Source organism: Malaclemys terrapin, chromosome 1 (assembly GCF_027887155.1).
Source record: "Malaclemys terrapin pileata isolate rMalTer1 chromosome 1, rMalTer1.hap1, whole genome shotgun sequence".
NCBI classification, from domain to species: domain Eukaryota; kingdom Metazoa; phylum Chordata; order Testudines; family Emydidae; genus Malaclemys; species Malaclemys terrapin.
Window position 1 is genome coordinate 61,867,350 of NC_071505.1, and position 16,645 is coordinate 61,883,994.

General features: G+C 39.2%; 1 protein-coding gene across 2 annotated transcripts in view; it reads left to right on the plus strand.

The window, feature by feature from the left end:
• Positions 1–16,124, plus strand: part of XPOT (exportin for tRNA) — a 72,481-nt gene extending 56,357 nt beyond the window's left edge. For both annotated transcript variants that reach the window (XM_054025530.1, XM_054025521.1), the window contains 8 exons: positions 229–514; positions 3,247–3,436; positions 7,124–7,240; positions 7,341–7,456; positions 7,792–7,839; positions 12,959–13,030; positions 14,993–15,049; positions 15,636–16,124. In XM_054025530.1, the coding sequence (XP_053881505.1) occupies positions 229–514; positions 3,247–3,436; positions 7,124–7,240; positions 7,341–7,456; positions 7,792–7,839; positions 12,959–13,030; positions 14,993–15,049; positions 15,636–15,662 (913 nt within the window). In that variant the 3' untranslated portion in view covers positions 15,663–16,124. The remainder of the gene's footprint in view (positions 1–228; positions 515–3,246; positions 3,437–7,123; positions 7,241–7,340; positions 7,457–7,791; positions 7,840–12,958; positions 13,031–14,992; positions 15,050–15,635) is intronic.
• Positions 16,125–16,645: the final 521 nt, after the last annotated feature.

A 16,645-nucleotide genomic window follows, 5' to 3' on the forward strand; every position in this document is an offset into this window, starting at 1 on the left:
CAAAATGCTGTTCTTTTTAGTGTGAAGTAAATTACATTTGATAAGTGATTAAAAAACTCGATGCCCTAAGTGTTTGGCTCCCCATTTCAGGAAATTTTAACGTTTGAACAGTACATTTGAGTTCTTAAATATCTAAAGTAAGTCTTGTTCTAGATCTGCATTGTTGCTTTTTATTTCCATTGGAATGTGAGTTAATAGAGAACTTTGTGTGTTCATTTGCTTGCACAGCCGAACCAGCAAAGCTTTCAGCAACAAGCAGACAGTAAAGCAGTGTGGCTGCTCTGAAGTATACCTGGACTGCTTACAGACGTTTTTGCCAGCACTCAGCTGTCCGTTACAAAAGGAAGTTATCAGAAGCGGTGTCCGCACATTCCTTCACCGCATGATTATTTGCCTAGAGGAAGAAGTTCTTCCATTCATCCCTTCTGCCTCAGAACACATGCTCAAAGATTGCGAAGCAAAAGACCTTCAAGAATTCATTCCTCTTATAAATCAAATCACAGCTAAGTTCAAGGTCTGAGTCTGTCAGTTTATGGCATGGGAGGCTTCTAAACTCCTGCTTTCTGGCATTAGAAAAAGGGTCATTGTATGTGGAGGAACCTGAACTTCATAGAATTGTACTTCAAGCTTGATTTTGTAGCTGTAAATGCTTTTTATTAGTAAATACCTGCTTGAGAAGGAGGGAAAGAACATATCTTTTAGTAAATTCCCAAGAACTAAAGGGGTATTCCTTCTTTAACTGTAATTACCCCAAAAAGTAACAATTTTTTTTAAAGATACAGCTTTTGGATTTGGTATTTCACTGCTTAAAAACACTTTTTATATTAACAAGAAACACGATACTTGTTTTCCGTGATGAAGTTAGTATTGAATAGGCAAAATGCCATGGTGCTAAATTTAATTTGAAAAAATGCTAATCACTCAACAGTGATTAAACCTGAAGTGAACTTTGTTCCTTTTCTTTTTTGTAGCAAGATTTACGGGTATGTACACAGATGTATACCTACCTGCATTTTTTTACATGTCTATAAGTTTTAGATACGGTGTGTGGATATTTTGTGGAGAACACTGGTGTACAGGAACTTGGTGTGTAATTGTTATACAAAAATATACACTGGTACTTAACGCACTACTATACAAGATGGGTCCACAAATAGTGAAGAGTTCTTAAACATAGGTAGGAACATGGGTTTTTGGAGCAGAACTAATGTCTAGGAATGTGTGCAGATGTGTTTGGTATGTAAATGAGATTGACAGAAACTTTCACTATTGAATTGGAGAGCTTCTCAAACTGTGGCTGGTCACATTGTGCTGGCTCCTCATTTCAAATTGCTAAATTGTATTGAATGGGACAACTAAAATACATTAAATTACTGGGCTAGTATTACTTTTCAATGTCAGCAATTGTTGTTGCATTCATGAATGGGAGGGGAGGTTGTCTCGTGCACATGAGTAATCCCATTGCATCTGTATACAAAATCTGGCCCCAGTATGAAAAAGCTTGAGAAGCCCTGGTGTATAGAATCTTTCAGCTGAAGGTTTCTTGTTAAATATACTAAAAGGCAGAGTTTGATGTGAAAATGAAAATACTACAGAGAAGAAATGTTTATGAACTATCATGGTGGCATGGCAGAAATATATACTAGAGCATGGGGGATCTAGGCTCTGGAGCACTGTTGGGAATTTCACACTCTGAACTCTATGGAGTGATGGTGATGGGATGTAAAGATTATCGCAAGTTTTGGGAGGTTAGGGAAAGAGAAAGTGTTTCCACATTGGCGTTGTATCCTGTTAGGTTTTTCAGATGACACTGATGGCAGTTCAAGATAGAGTAATGAATTAAGTAACCATATGGGTGAGATAAATTATGATAAATAGGGATTGCCTGTTGACCCCAGTAAAGGCCTACGATGAATTGAGGAAAAGAAGAATGAAATGTTGGGATCAGGCATAATGGGGGAAGCATATAGCCATGAAAAGAAGTAAACTATGCAATTCTTAGTATAACTTTAGGAAAAGGGAGATTTTATCAACTCTGTCATCAACTCTAATTACATGCAGCTTTTTCTCCTCTTGAATTGCTTTTTAAGTTTTGATTAATCATTCATCTTTCTCAGTAACTGACTTAAATCTTCCTAAACAGGTGGTATCTGTAAATGCATAAAAACTGTGCCTAATTTTTAAAAAAAACATAGCGCTAAGTAGGAAAATGGCTTAAGGTTTAATGGACAAGAAAGACAGTATTTCACTTCCCTACCCTTCTGATGGTGTGCATATTTACTGAGTGGTGTAGTAAGTATATATTATAGGCATGAGGTTTGAGTGGATGCATTACTTACTAGTGTCAAAGCCTTGAGTCTTCACTCTTGAGCTACAATCTTGTACATCAGTTGTTATGGACTGCTGACTGCAGGAAAAACAAATTTGACACTCGTATGTCACCAAAAGGTCCTCAATCTAACAATTTTTGAAAATTCTATTCTGCCAGCAGTCATGTCTGTCTATGAAGCCTCAAATTGGAGGAAATTAAGGTAACCTGATGACCTCTTACCTATTTTCAGGCTTTAAGCAAGAAAACTGTTGAAGTTAAGGGTGTCACAGATGATGATGATAGAGGTCCACTTTGTTCTTGTGTCAGCTTCTACATTTTGAAATCTTTTTAGAAATAACCTAAAATAAATTTTCTATAATTTTAAATGCCATGATTTTGCAATCCAGCAACTTGAGGCTTTCCAGGATTTTGAAGCAAGTGCTGTTTGTATCATTGGAAGAATTGAAAATCTCCCTTTTCCAGAAGGATAAAGTTCCTATTTAACAATCTGCAGGGCTAAGAATGGATAAGTCTGTTGGTGCAGAACTAAATATTTCTCCTCTTGAGCCTCAGTATAATTCTGGTGGAGGAAGGATGGGAGAATCTCACATGAGTGGTGGGGGAAATAGTCATTTCTCAGAAAAGTCTCTTTTAAATAAAGATAAGCTGTCTGAAATGGCTCAGATTTGAAATATTAGACTAGTTTTTGAGGTTGATTGATTAATGGTCAGCAGTGCATTATGAATGCTATATCATGGCTACCACTTCTACCTATGTGTTTATATCTACACTTGGAGGGTGCCTGACTATTTTTAATTATTGGAAGTGACAACAAAAGCTAATGAAAATGAATCTTTTCTGTGCTAGATTTTTATGTCTCTGTAATGAGCTGTCAGCTGACACTTTCTCCCCCCACCCCACCCCAACTTCTACAGACCCAGGTTTCCCCATTTCTGCAACAGATGTTTATGCCGCTACTTCATGCTATTTTTGAAGTGTTGCTTCGTCCAGCAGAAGAAAATGACCAATCTGCTGCTTTAGAAAAGCAAATGTTACGGAGAAGTTATTTTGCCTTCCTGCAGACGGTCACTGGCAGTGGAATGAGTGAAGTCATAGCTAATCAGGGTGAGCAGTCACTCATGGGATCACACCATGAATCATTTTTACCCAACACAACAAGCAGTTTTGTTTGCCAAAATCATTAGCACAATTCCTGCTAAATGCTATTTAAATATTTAAGGTATGATCCACTGCCTTAAATGGATTATACTTAATTTTGGCTATCTAAACAAGAATTCTAGTTTGTAACATTTAGAAATACAATGAGTAAACTATTTTTATAGTGATTATTTTGGCAATGTTTTGTGACTTAATATTTGTTTGAGTGGTGGAGTGAGATTTCAGACAAGTAATGCAAGCACATCAAATGTTTTTCTATGGAAATACACTTTGCCAGCTATATTAAATGTATCACTTATGACCAACTGTTGTATGCAATACAGTGAATAACCTTGCCTCAGTACCTTTTATGGTCTTACAGCTCATTCTCTATGCCAGCACAGCCTCTATGGCACATCAGTGGGCAGAAACTAGAGCTGCTCCTTCCTCTACCTTGGTTACCTGCTAATAGCATCTGTTTTCGCTTCTGCCCCTGATGTCTGAGGTTCATTTTGACTCACTGGGTGTCTAGTCCACACCTGTTTCCCAGCATTAACAGATGCACAAATATGGGGTCACTTGCCACTGAAGGCAATTTCATATGTTCTGTTGACTTAACTGGTGCAGAATCTGTTCAAACATTCTTTTGTTAAATGAAGCGTTAGCAGGTTGAAAGAAGAAATGCATGAAAACATGAAAAGCTTTAGATTTTCATCTAGGCAAGACTGCAAAAAGATGTACTAATATAGGTTAAGGAAACCAGTACATTTATTAGAGGAAGAGGAATAAACAGTGAGGTGGGAAAACATGCAGGTGACATTTACTTAGACTGAGGATCTTAATAAAGCTAAGTATATAGGGGCAACGCAATAGGAGCAATTTGTTTTTGACACAAGTATCACCATACATGTTGAAAAGAACTAGAATATTGCTGAGTTTAAACTAGCTGTAACTGGGGAGGAGAGGTAGAAATGAGGGATGGGCAGGGCTGTGCCAGTTGTGAACAGCTCAACATAAACCTCTGCTCAAGGTGCAGGAGAGGTCAAAAGAGAAAACAAAACATTAGAATGTTTAAAAAAGATAGGATAGCAAATACTGAAAATATTTTAAAATGCCACACTTGGATTACTGTGTTCAGCTTTTGTTGCTTTCTCAAAAAGAAAAACAAATGAAAGATCCAGAAATAGGTGACAAAAATGAGGGTCAGAAAGACTTCCATACGAAGAGACTGAAAACACTAGATGTGTTCAATTGATACAAAATAACTAATGGAACGGAGAATGTAAATTCTTGTTCTCTTGGCTTTACCTTTCTCATAATACAAGAACAGGGAAACATATATAACATTGAAAGGCAATAAACCAAAACCCAGTGACAGGAAGTACTACTTATACAGTGCATGATTAACCAGAGGAATATAGAGCTACCAGATTTATTGAGGCCAAGAGTTGGGTAAAAGAAGTATAAGACTGTTACTAATGAAAACATCTACAATTGTTAAATGATCAAATCCTTGTACATCAGAGTGTAAGCCAGCAACACGCTGGTGTTTAGGAAGAAACTTCTGTGAATAGGCTATTCCATTATTTTCACTATGGGGTTACGCATTCCTCTGAACACATGGCACTGACCACTATCAGAGACCGGATGCTGGACTAGGTAGACCACTGGCCAGCTCCAGCATGGCAATTTTTGTGTTAAGTGTAAATGTAAGATTGGTAGCTATAACGTTTTTTGTAGCAAAAGTTGTCAAGAAACCTTTACTTCAGACAACATGCTGGTGAATTTTCCTGTCAACTTCCATAACTTGTATTTCTGTCCTTTTTCCCCACTCCCCATGGTCAGTGTCCTGACTTCAAACAGAAAGAACTTATGAAAAATGACACCTGTCTAATAAGTATTGTGAGACATGACATCACCTTCGGTACATGTAACTTTTACCTTTATAATTTTTCAATTTCCTTCTTATTAGAAGTGAAATTGGCTCACTTTATAATGGTCCATTTCACATAGCTACTTTTGAACTGGTGAACTTTTTGAGCTGATAGTTTTAACGATTTCAGAAGAAATCCATCTCCCCATTGGTGTCTAGTTAAACTTTGCTTCTTTGGGAAGGATCTTTTTTCAGTTGTTATCTTAGCATCTTCCTCCATGGGAACTGTCAACATTTCCACTCCAAGGGTTCTTGCAGGTTCAGGGATTTCTAGAGAGTTCTATTAAAAATGTACACTTCAGCAGATTACATGTGTTTTTGTAAAAAATACATAAAATATCTTTTATGGATCTGGTAGTCAGGCAACCATAGAACTTGTTACAACAGTTCTTTTATCAAGACCAAACAAAGTTCTTATTTTGCATATTAGTTTGCCAGTGCATTAATTAGCTTTTTCAAAAACCAAGAGGAATTTATTCTGACTATATCTCAGCAGTTTATAATCTTATTTCTATCAATCATAAACATTTATTACTGATAAAAACATGATGAACCAAGATGTTGCTAGAGAATATATTTTATAGCTATCTTATAAATTATTCCATAGAAACCTCAAATCAACGAGGAGTCCTTGTGGCACCTTAGAGACTAACACATTTATTTGGGCATAAGCTTTTGTGGGCTAAAACCCACTTCATCAGATGCATGGAGTAGAACATACAGTAAGCAGGTATATATACACAGCATTTGAAAAGATGTGAGTTGCCTTATCAAGTGAGGGGGTTGGTACTAACGAGCCATTTCAATTAAGGTGGAAGTGGGCTATTCTGAACAGTTGACAAGAAGGGGTGGAAAACACTTTTGTAGTGCTAATGAGGCCAGTGTAAACAAGATGGCCCATTTCAAACAGTTGACAAGAAGGCGTGAGTATCAGCTGGGGGAAATTAGTTTTTGTAGTGACCCATCCACTCCCAGTCTTTATTCAGGCCCTATTTGATGGTGTCCAGTTTGTACCTTAATTCCAGTTCTGCAGTTTCTCATTGGAGTCTGTTTTTGAAGGTTTTTTGTTGAATTGCCACTTTTAAGTCTGCTATTGAGTGTCAAGGGAGATTGCAGTGTTCTCCTACTGGTTTTTGAATGTTATAATTTCTGATGTCAGATTTGTGTCCATTTATTCTTTTGCGTAGAGACTGTCCGGTTTGGCCAATGTACATGGCAGAGGGTCATTGCTGGCACATGATGGCATATATCACATTGGTAGATGTGGAGGTGAACGAGCCCCTGATGGTGTGGCTGATGTGGTTAGATCCGATGATGGTGTCCCTTGAATGGATATCTATATACCTATTTCTGTTCAAGGGACACGAAAGCTTATGCCCAAATAAATTTTAGTCTCTAAGGTGCCAGAAGGACTCCTCGTGGTTTTTGCTGATAGGTTTCAGAGTGGTAGCCATGTTAGTCTATCTCCATAGAAACCTGTTTGTCATTTAAGTTTGTAGAGTATTTCGAAGTTGTCTATATGCTGTTATAACATTTTGTAAATTGAAAATCACTTTTGAAATCTTTTCCTCTTTAAATAAGAATTACATAACAAACTGTTTTGCCCTTTGTGTGATGGAGTCTCAAAGGCTTAAAAAATTAGGTCTTCTCTGTTCATGCTGAGAACTCAAGTTAGTTTTATCTTTCATACTAAAAATCTAATTTACTGTAATCTATTGAAGATGCAGAGAATGTGGAACGTGTGTTGTTCACTATCATCCAAGGAGCAGTGGACTATCCAGATCCTATTGCACAGAAAACATGCTTTATTATTCTTTCTAAGCTGGTGGAGCTTTGGGGTAAGTTTGCATTCATATTCTGACAGGTTTATGATCAGTAATTGTTAGAAGGATAAAATCTGAACAGTGCTTCTTCTTTTTTTTCCCTTCTTCCCCCCAGGGGGCAAAGATGGACCAGTAGGTTTTGCAGACTTTGTCTACAAGCACATTGTCCCTGCATGTTTCTTAGCGCCTTTAAAACAAACTTTTGACTTGGCAGATGCACAGACAGTATTGGTACGTATTATGAAATATTTATTTTAACATACATATGAAAACTTTTAGAAGTTGAAATATACATACAACAAAGAATTGATTTGACTGATAACACAAAAGCTTTTCCATTTATGTAAAACAATTAGTCATTCTTTTGAGGGTGCCTAATTCTGCAGGTCCTCCTGCTCTTAGAACTCAAGTTGATTTCAGTGAAAGATCTGTATGCAGACGACTTCAGGACTGAGTCCCTAACATAAATGTATGGTATTAACAAAAGTTAACATTCAATACTAGTTACTGACAAGAGTGTGTTTGGGTTGAAATCTTAAGGGCTTTCTTTTTCCCCTCCCCTGCAGGCTTTATCGGAATGTGCAGTGACGTTAAAAACAATTCATCTCAAAAGGGTAAGGCTTGTAAAACTTTGTGTAAAACTAAATGTTTCTCTTAAAGCTGTTTCTCGGAATTAAATTAATCTCCAGAAGCTAGTAAGTGTCTTTATGTGGAGAGAAGAATAAGATTAATTCCAGGGGAGTTAACAGAAATCACTGACTGGAATGAATGTTGTTTTGTTCCTCTTTATGTTGTTGTTGTAAAACCTTTAAAGTTGTCACAAAATAACTGAATTTGTATGTTCAAAAACTATTATTTAAATCAATTTTAATCCAGTGATGGTTAATTACTCTGTTACTCAGTACAATAATTACACCAAGTGAAAGGGATCTGTGGTTTTGAAATAATTATATTCTTTAGCAGATCTCTTCGCTTAAAGTAGCTTCATGCTGTAAAGTCACTAAAAATGGCATGTTCTTCTTTGTGTTTGCTCATGTCCATTTCATGTTAGTTGTGCGCACGTCACGTGCATCATCGCCAGAGATTTTTCCGTAAGTGGTATCAGTCGGGCCAACTCTAGTGCCCTCTGGTGCTGCGTGCTTATGCACTGGTATAAGGGGCACTGCTGGCCCCTCACTTTCTCAATTCCTTCTTACTGCCCGTGACAGTTGATGGAACAGCTCCTGTTGCTTCGGCAAGGCGTTATTCAGTGGTTTTCTCTTCATCTTTGTTTTATTAGTCTGTTTAGTAGTAGCGTAAATAGAGTAAAAAGTATTAGTGCAGATAGTCTCCCTCTCTTAGCATAGAGGGGCTCTCTTCGCCCCTATGGCTGGGTATGCCCCAGTCCCTTGGCTTCAAACCTTGTGCCTTCTGTTGCAAGCCTATGCTGGTGAGTGACCCGCACTTGCGTTGTCTGAAGTGTCTGAGAGAGGCTCACATATGAGAGTGCTGTGAAATCTGTCAGGACTTCACACCTTGTACAAAGAAAGGCTAGACTGAGAGCTTGTCTTCCGAACACCTCAGCTTTGGTGCAAAGTGCCTCTCTGGCACTGCATGTTTCTCAGCACCGTTTCCATCTCCAAGGCTGAGGAAGAAGCCTAAGAAACAGCAATCCAAGAGAGGATGTCTCCCCAGTGCTGAGCAAGGACAAACGGGGACGGCAGTGGAGTGTGACGTGCATCAGGCCGCTCCTCTGTCCCTGGTCCCTAGCGCCACTGTCAACTCCACACTACTCGCAGGGGTCCAGTGTGGGACCTCCCCTGGACACCAAGAAGTCATCACAGTGCCTTCCACCTGGAGGCCTTTGCAGTGGCCGATGACTTAAGCTATGTCTACACTACGGGATTAATCCGAATTTATATAATTTGAATTTTGGAAACCGATTGTATAAAGTCGAATGTATGCGGCCACACTAAGCACATTAATTCGGCGGTGTGCATCCATGTACCGGGGCTAGCGTTGATTTTCGGAGCGTTGCACTGTGGGTAGCTATCCCATAGTCCCCGCAGTCTCCTCTGCCAATTGGAATTCTGGGTTGAGATCCCAATGCCTGATGGGGCCAAAAACATTGTCGCGGGTGGTTCTGGATACGTCCTCCCCCCTCTCCAGGGAAGCAATGGCAGACAACCGTTTCACGCCTTTTTCCTGGGTGAACAGTGCAGACTCCATACCACCGCAAGCATGGAGCCCGCTCTGCTCAAGACAGCAGTCATGAACATTGTAAACACCTCGCACGTTATCGTGCAGTTTATGCTGAACCCCAGAACCTGCAAAACCAGGCGGCGAGGAGTAGGCTACGGCAGCGCGGCGGCGAGAGTGATGAGGACATGGACATGGAATTCTATCAAACCGCGGACCCTGGTGCTTTGGAGATCATGCTGTTAATGGGGCAGGTTATAGCTGTGGAACGCTGATTCTGGGCCCGGGAAACAAGCACAGATTGGTGGGTCCGCATAGTGTTGCAGGTATGGGACAATTCCCAGTGGCTGCGAAATTTTCGCATGCATAAGGGCACTTTCATGGAAGGTTGTGACTTGCTTTCCCCTGCCCTGAAGCGCCAGAATACCAAGATGAGAGCAGCCCTCGCAGTTGAGAAGCGAGTGGCGATAGCCCTGTGGAAGCTTGCAGCACCAGACAGCTACCGGTCAGTCGAGAATCAATTTGGAGTGGGCAAATCTACTGTGGGGGCTGCTGTGATGCAAGTAGCCAAAGCAATCACTGAGCTGCTGCTATGAAAGGTAGTGACTCTGGGTAATGTGCAGGTCATAGTGGATAGCTTTGCTGCAATGGGATTCCCTAACTGTGATGGGGCGATAGATGGAACCCATATCCCTATCTTGGTACCGGAGCACCAGAGTACCCAGTACATAAACCGCAAGGGGTACTTTTCAATGGTGTTGCAAGCACTTGTGGATCACAAGGGACGTTTCACCAACATCAACGTGGGCTGGCCGGGAAGGGTTCATGACGCTCACGTCTTCAGGAACACTAATCTGTTTAAACGGCTGCAGCAAGGGACTTACTTCCCGGACCAGAAGATAACCATTGGGGATGTTGAAATGCCTATAGTTATCCTTGGGGACCCAGCCTACCCCTTAATGCCATGGATCATGAAGCCATACACAGGCAGCCTGGACAGGAGTCAGGAGCTGTTCAACTACAGGCTGAGCAAGTGCAGAATGGTGGTAGAATGTGCATTTGGCCGTTTAAAAGGTCGCTGGCGCTCGTTACTGAGTCGGTCAGACTTCAGCCAAACCAATATCCCCATTGTTATTGCTGCTTGCTGTGTGCTTCACAATCTCTGTGAGAGTAAGGGGGAGACCTTTATGGTGGGGTGGGAGGCTGAGGCAAATCGCCTGGCTGCTGATTATGTGCAGCCAGACACGAGGGCAATTAGAAGATCATACCAGGAAGCGCTGCGCATCAGAGAAGCTTTGAAAACCAGTTTCATGACTGGCCAGGCTACAGTGTGAAAGTTCTGTTTGTTGAAAATCCGCCCCCTTTATTGACTCATTCCCTGTAAGCAAACCACCCTCCCCCCTTAAATCAGTGTTCTTTAAGACCAGGTTCAACTGTACCCCAACCAGGCTTCCTTCCAAAGGTGGTTCCATAGTAACCAGGCCATTTTCCTGCCAGTTTTTTTCCCAAAACTGCACAAGAATTCAGAAGAGCAGCAGCTTTACTCGTTGGACATTAGACATACTGTAGCCTTCTATATTGAGAGGATCAAGCCATTCTGTAGATCTGCACAACTCTTCGTGCCAATAGCAGAAAGTATGAAATGCCTACCAGTCTCAGCCCAGAGAATCTCATCCAGGATAGCCTCCTCTATTTGGGCATGCTACAAGCAGGTGGGCATCCCACCTCCTGCTATCTTTACAACTCATTCAACGAGAGCTCAGGCTTCATCGGCGGCATTTCTGACTCAGGTCCTGATCTGCAGGGCTGCAACCTGGTCGTCGGTGCATACCTTCTCCGTTCACTACACCATCACCCAGCAGGCTCGAGATGATCCCAGGTTTGGGAGAGTAGTGTTGCAATCCGCATGTCCATGAATTCTGAGCCCACCTCCTTTTTACTGCTTGTGGGTCACCTAACGTGAAATGGATATGAGCAAGCACCTGAAGAAATAATGGTTACTACCCTTTCCATAAGTGGTGTTCTTCAAGATGTTGTTTGTGTCCATTCCATGGCCCAGCCTCCTACCCTTTTGTTGGAGTTAGCCAGCAAGAAGGAACTGAGAGGGTATGGGGCCAGCAGTGCCCCTTATACCGACACATAAATGCATGGCACCAGAGGGTGCTAGAGCCGGCTCAACAGCTGCTGAATGAAAAATGTTTGGCAACAGTGCATGCAGCACAAGCACACCTAATGTGGAATGGACATGAGCAACACATCTCTGAGCAACAGTTATGGAAAGGCTAGTAACTGTGTTTTTTTTGTTTTTGTTTTTGTTTTTTCTTTTTCTTGACAGATCTGTGTATTGGGTGTCAGATACGCAGGTTTTAGTGACTAAAATAAGCTTTTGCTATTTGTTACTCTTGTTCACAATGCTGCAAAGCCAACATAGATATGAGAGAATTATCTGGATTCTATTTCTTATACCTCACAAACAAACAAAATTGTAAGTTCCAACTACAGGGCTAATAAGTGAATCGGAGGTACCTTTTTTGGTAAATGGCCACAAAATCCCTGGTAACATTACATGTATGTCATTTGCCCTAACAAAACAGCATACATTTAGAAGATTTTTACAGCGATGACTACTAGCCATCAGTCTCTAGGAGTACATCTGGGTGCTGAATTTCTCAATCATTCTGAAACCAACGAGTTTTGTCATTAGTGGGAGCAGTAACTTAAGGTGGAGCTATAGTGTGGTAAATGTGCTGGCATATATTTCCTCTTAATGCGGCACACTTCTGAGTTGTGAAGTATGACAAAACGGAGGCCCTAAGGTCCATCTAGTTAAATTGGCTATCATAACATTTAACTTTCATTACTCTTGCAGTTTTAATTCAGCCGGGTTTCTTTTTAAAAGCGCTGTTTTAGTCTATGCAACAAATGAAACTAAAATATAATGGGGTTATTAACTTTATAACTAATGCTGAAACTTGGAGAAATCTTTTACTTAACCTTAATTATAAGTTGTTGTAAAGATTTTGTCATGGTTATTTTTAGTAAAAGTAATGGACAGGTTGCAGGCAATAAACAAAAATTCACAGGAGCCATGACCTGTCCTGACTTCTTATTAAAAATAACAGGGGAAGAGGGCTGGGGAAGGAATGACAGCGGGAACCCTATGGGGGGACTGACAGACCCATCCCCACCACTGTGGTTCGGGAGCACAGCCTCAGCTCTGGCACAGGCAAAAGGAGTGGGGGAACGTGTGGCCCTGGCCGCAGCTGCAAGGGGTGTGGGGGGCAGGCGGGGCGGCCCTGGTTTTGGCCCTGCCACTGACAGCTAAAGTCAAGAAGGTCTGGTGAAGTCTCAGAATCTGGGTCCTCCGTGACTAAATTGTATCCTTACTTATAATACATAAAACTTGCTACTTGGAGTACTACTGTTGCTATTGATACCTTCTCCATGAAGGGCCAAAACTATCTTATACCCTAAAACATATCCCTAATGGCTTTTATTGTTAATTTATAAGGCTACATTTGACCAAGCAAAATTGTGGTCTGATATCTTTTTCAGGGCCCTGAATGCATTCACTATCTTCAGCAAGAATATCTGCCTTCACTGCAGGTAGCTCCTGAAATAATCCAGGTAGGAACCTTTTCTAGTTGGTATTTCAAATATTTAAAAGTGAAAACTGAAGACAATATCAAAAGTTGTGTTGGTAAGCTTAATTTTTCCTGTTTTACTTTTCACACAATTGCTATGTAGTACTAAAACAACATGACAAAAAGATTATTATTAAAATTAGGGATGTAAACATCAGTTAAAGTTAACCGGTTAAACGATTAAAATTATATAGTTTAACTGGTTAACCGAGGAAGTTCCATGGGGCCTGGCACAGCTTGGCTGGGGTTAACGATTAAGTTTGGTTAACCGGTAAGCCTAATGCTTACCGTTTAACCTTTTACATCCCTAATTAAAATACAGCATACGGGAAAACTATCCACAAGTTGGCAGTACAAATACCAACATAGTGCCATTAAACTCAGTGATTTAAAGCATTCCCTCAGAAAATGTCTGTCATTAGATCCTCAGTCCAATGTAAAAGATTAATTATAGTCATGCAGCCAGTTTTCCAAACGAATCTGGGTGGAAACTTATTTAGATGGAGGACTGAAGCAAGAGATGCATCTGAAACCAATAATCAAGTATTTTGATACCCGCAAGATGTTAACATTTGTGTTTGTGAAGATATTTGCCCAGAATAGGCAACTGAAAAAATATTTTAGCCCCTTTAGAGTTGCCCAGATGTCATCTTAGTATGCTTTGTCTGGTTCTGCCCTCAGAGATACTGATGTATACTTAGAAGTACTTGTGTTTCCTAAGTATTATTTTGGTTGAGTATTTGTGAATGTTTCCACAGTTCAGATCTCTGGAATAAAAACTACATAGCTATAGATCTTATTACAAGTGCTAGTCTAGTTTAAGTGACTACTATATTGGTAATAAAAATAAACATTTCATAGCCATCATTTCTTTTTAATAAGACTTAAATCTGAGAAATTAAAGTAAAAGGAATTTTGGTTTTATAAAAATGGGTACAGAAATATTTTTATATTAAAGGTCGCATTAATTCAATGCATCAATTTTCTGTATTGTTTTTGGTCTTACTAATGTACAAGGTTCTTGTACATTGCAAGAATTCTTGCACTTAAAAATAGACAAGAGATACAGTGTTTTCAGCAATTAAAGTATTTTTTCAAGCTTGATTGTTTCAACAGTGAATGTGATTAGGGCATTTTAAAAGATACACTAAATGTTATCTGGGTGAACTAGTTTGATTAGACGTTGAGTGCCAAGTAGAAATAGAGGATCTCAATTCTGATCTGTGAGTGAACTTGGAGGTTGAAGCGGTCAGACCTGCTTCTTTGGAAGATAGTATTTACCATCATAGTGTGACTTAAATTGTGAAACCAGTTGACTTAACAGCATAAATAATACTTGTGTGATAATTTATACTGAAGATAAAGGAAGGCTTCTTGCTTATCCATACGTTACCCTTTGATCCAAGTTTGTAACTGCTTTGTCAGGAATTGTGCCACAGAGTGAGGACAGAATGACTCTTTATCTTGAAATACTCATATTAACAATACTTAATACATGTAATGCTTTACATGTTCAAAGTACTGTACAAAATTAGGGAGGTAGGTGTTATCCTGATTAAACTTTAAGGAGAAACAGGAGATAACATTACTGCAGTGCCACAAGTCATGCAAAGGCAAGTTTAGAGCCATGGACCTCTTGACTTCAGTCCTCCAATCCATGCTTCTCTGTTATCATTCAAAATGTAAAATAGGTTGCTAAAAACTGTAAACATCTGTTCTCCTCTGAAGCATATCTGAGGGGAGCCAAAACCTATGATTCATCCTTACTGGCCAGTAAAATGCATAGTTTACCTCTTCTTTTAAAGAAAAGGGTGGTGGGGGGGAGGGGAGAGAGCATAGTGGGGAAAATATGAACTTCTGTTACTCATTGCATCTCAAGCACTTACTTTGTTTATTCATCTAGCTACAATGTATTTAAATATTAATTCTCATTGCTCATTTACAGGAGTTTTGTCAAGCACTTCAGCAGCCTGATGCTAAAGTTTTTAAAAATTACTTAAAGGTAAGTTTAAGTACAGTGTGTTTCCTTATTACAATGTACATATTTCACTGATTTATTATAGTGATTTGAAGGCAAGTGAGAACATATCTCTGGTGCTCTAACTTAACAAAATGATTCTATGGATGTTTTGTGTACTGCAACCTGCAAGTAACCAGCAAAGTTAAAAATGGTCTTTTTTTTTCCTCTTCCAAACAACTTAAACACTATTAAATTGTCATTTGATTTCTTTGGTCATATATCCAATGAGATGGTATCCATTTGGCCTATGTATCAAATTGATAACTTAGACAGGGCATAACTGCCATGGTTCTAAAATATGTATAATACTTCCCTTCATCATAGCTGTTCTGTACTGCAAAAAAGTTTGAGTACCACCATCAATAGATTTTTAGATGGAACCACTTCTGTGTTGAGCTTCAGGGAGACAATCAGTCCCCTCAAATTAATGTGCACATATTAGTGTAAAGACATTAACTCTAACCATACTATGAATATGTATAATCTGCATTTCCTCAAGCTTTAGCAAGGCTTGTATATAAATACTATTGTGTTGTTTTTTTTTGTTTTTTTTTTTTTTTGTATACAGGTATTCTTTCAAAGAGCAAAGCCCTAAGGAAAATACTGGAATCCCCTGTACCTGCTTCCATAATCAGGAACTCCAGTTATTTATACAAATGCTAACTTTTTGTGCCATTTGAACTGGTTTTGTTTTTAAAGATGTTGCTTTCTGCTTACATCAGTAAATATTTTAGTCTTTGGAAAAATGCAAATGAATATGCACCGCTTCTGTGTCTCATTAGATACATGTAAGGTATGTGACAACATGAGAAGTTGCCTGCATGCCTATTCCAACCCTTTTACTTTGTGTAGGATGGTTTAAGTTTATGCTGTAACAAATACAGCAGTAAAATACCTGACTTTTATTTTTGAAATAAAAAAAATATGAAAATCTAAGACCATAGCAGTGGTTATTAAACTGTACATTTTTAAAGATACTGAGTAAAACATGTTTTCATGAGACATGAATTTCATTTGTTCATGTATGGTGACATGAAAAATAAAACAATCAAACTCATTTTTGTAGATAGTCATTTCATTGAAATTGTCTTAATGCTAAAGTGTATATTCTACAAAACACAGATTGGTTTAATAAATTATGATTAAAAATAGGAACTGGTTCTACTTTTTTATCAAAATAAATTTTATGTAGTGAAAAAGTACAGGTCTCTGACTCATTGTGTTGAATCTTTAGGTGTTACAATCAGTAAACTGTAGAACGTTGTATTAGTTTGAGCAAGAAATAGCAATTCTATCGGTACTTTGATACAGTGTTATGGTCGGTTAGGATATTTACTGTCCTGTTTGGCTGAACCAAGCAAAAATTGCATTTATTACAATATATTTCATTTGTACCAATGGCTTGTGCCTCTGTGGTTCCCCAACTGATGTTGTTGTATGCAGGCTACTATCAAAAAATTTGGTGGGGAAAAACAGTTGTGCAATGAGTCCTAGTTTTCTCCCAAGAATAAATATCTACATAAGATTGTGGAGTCCACATATCCCACAGATAATCAAGAGTGGGCAATTTTTTTCTAC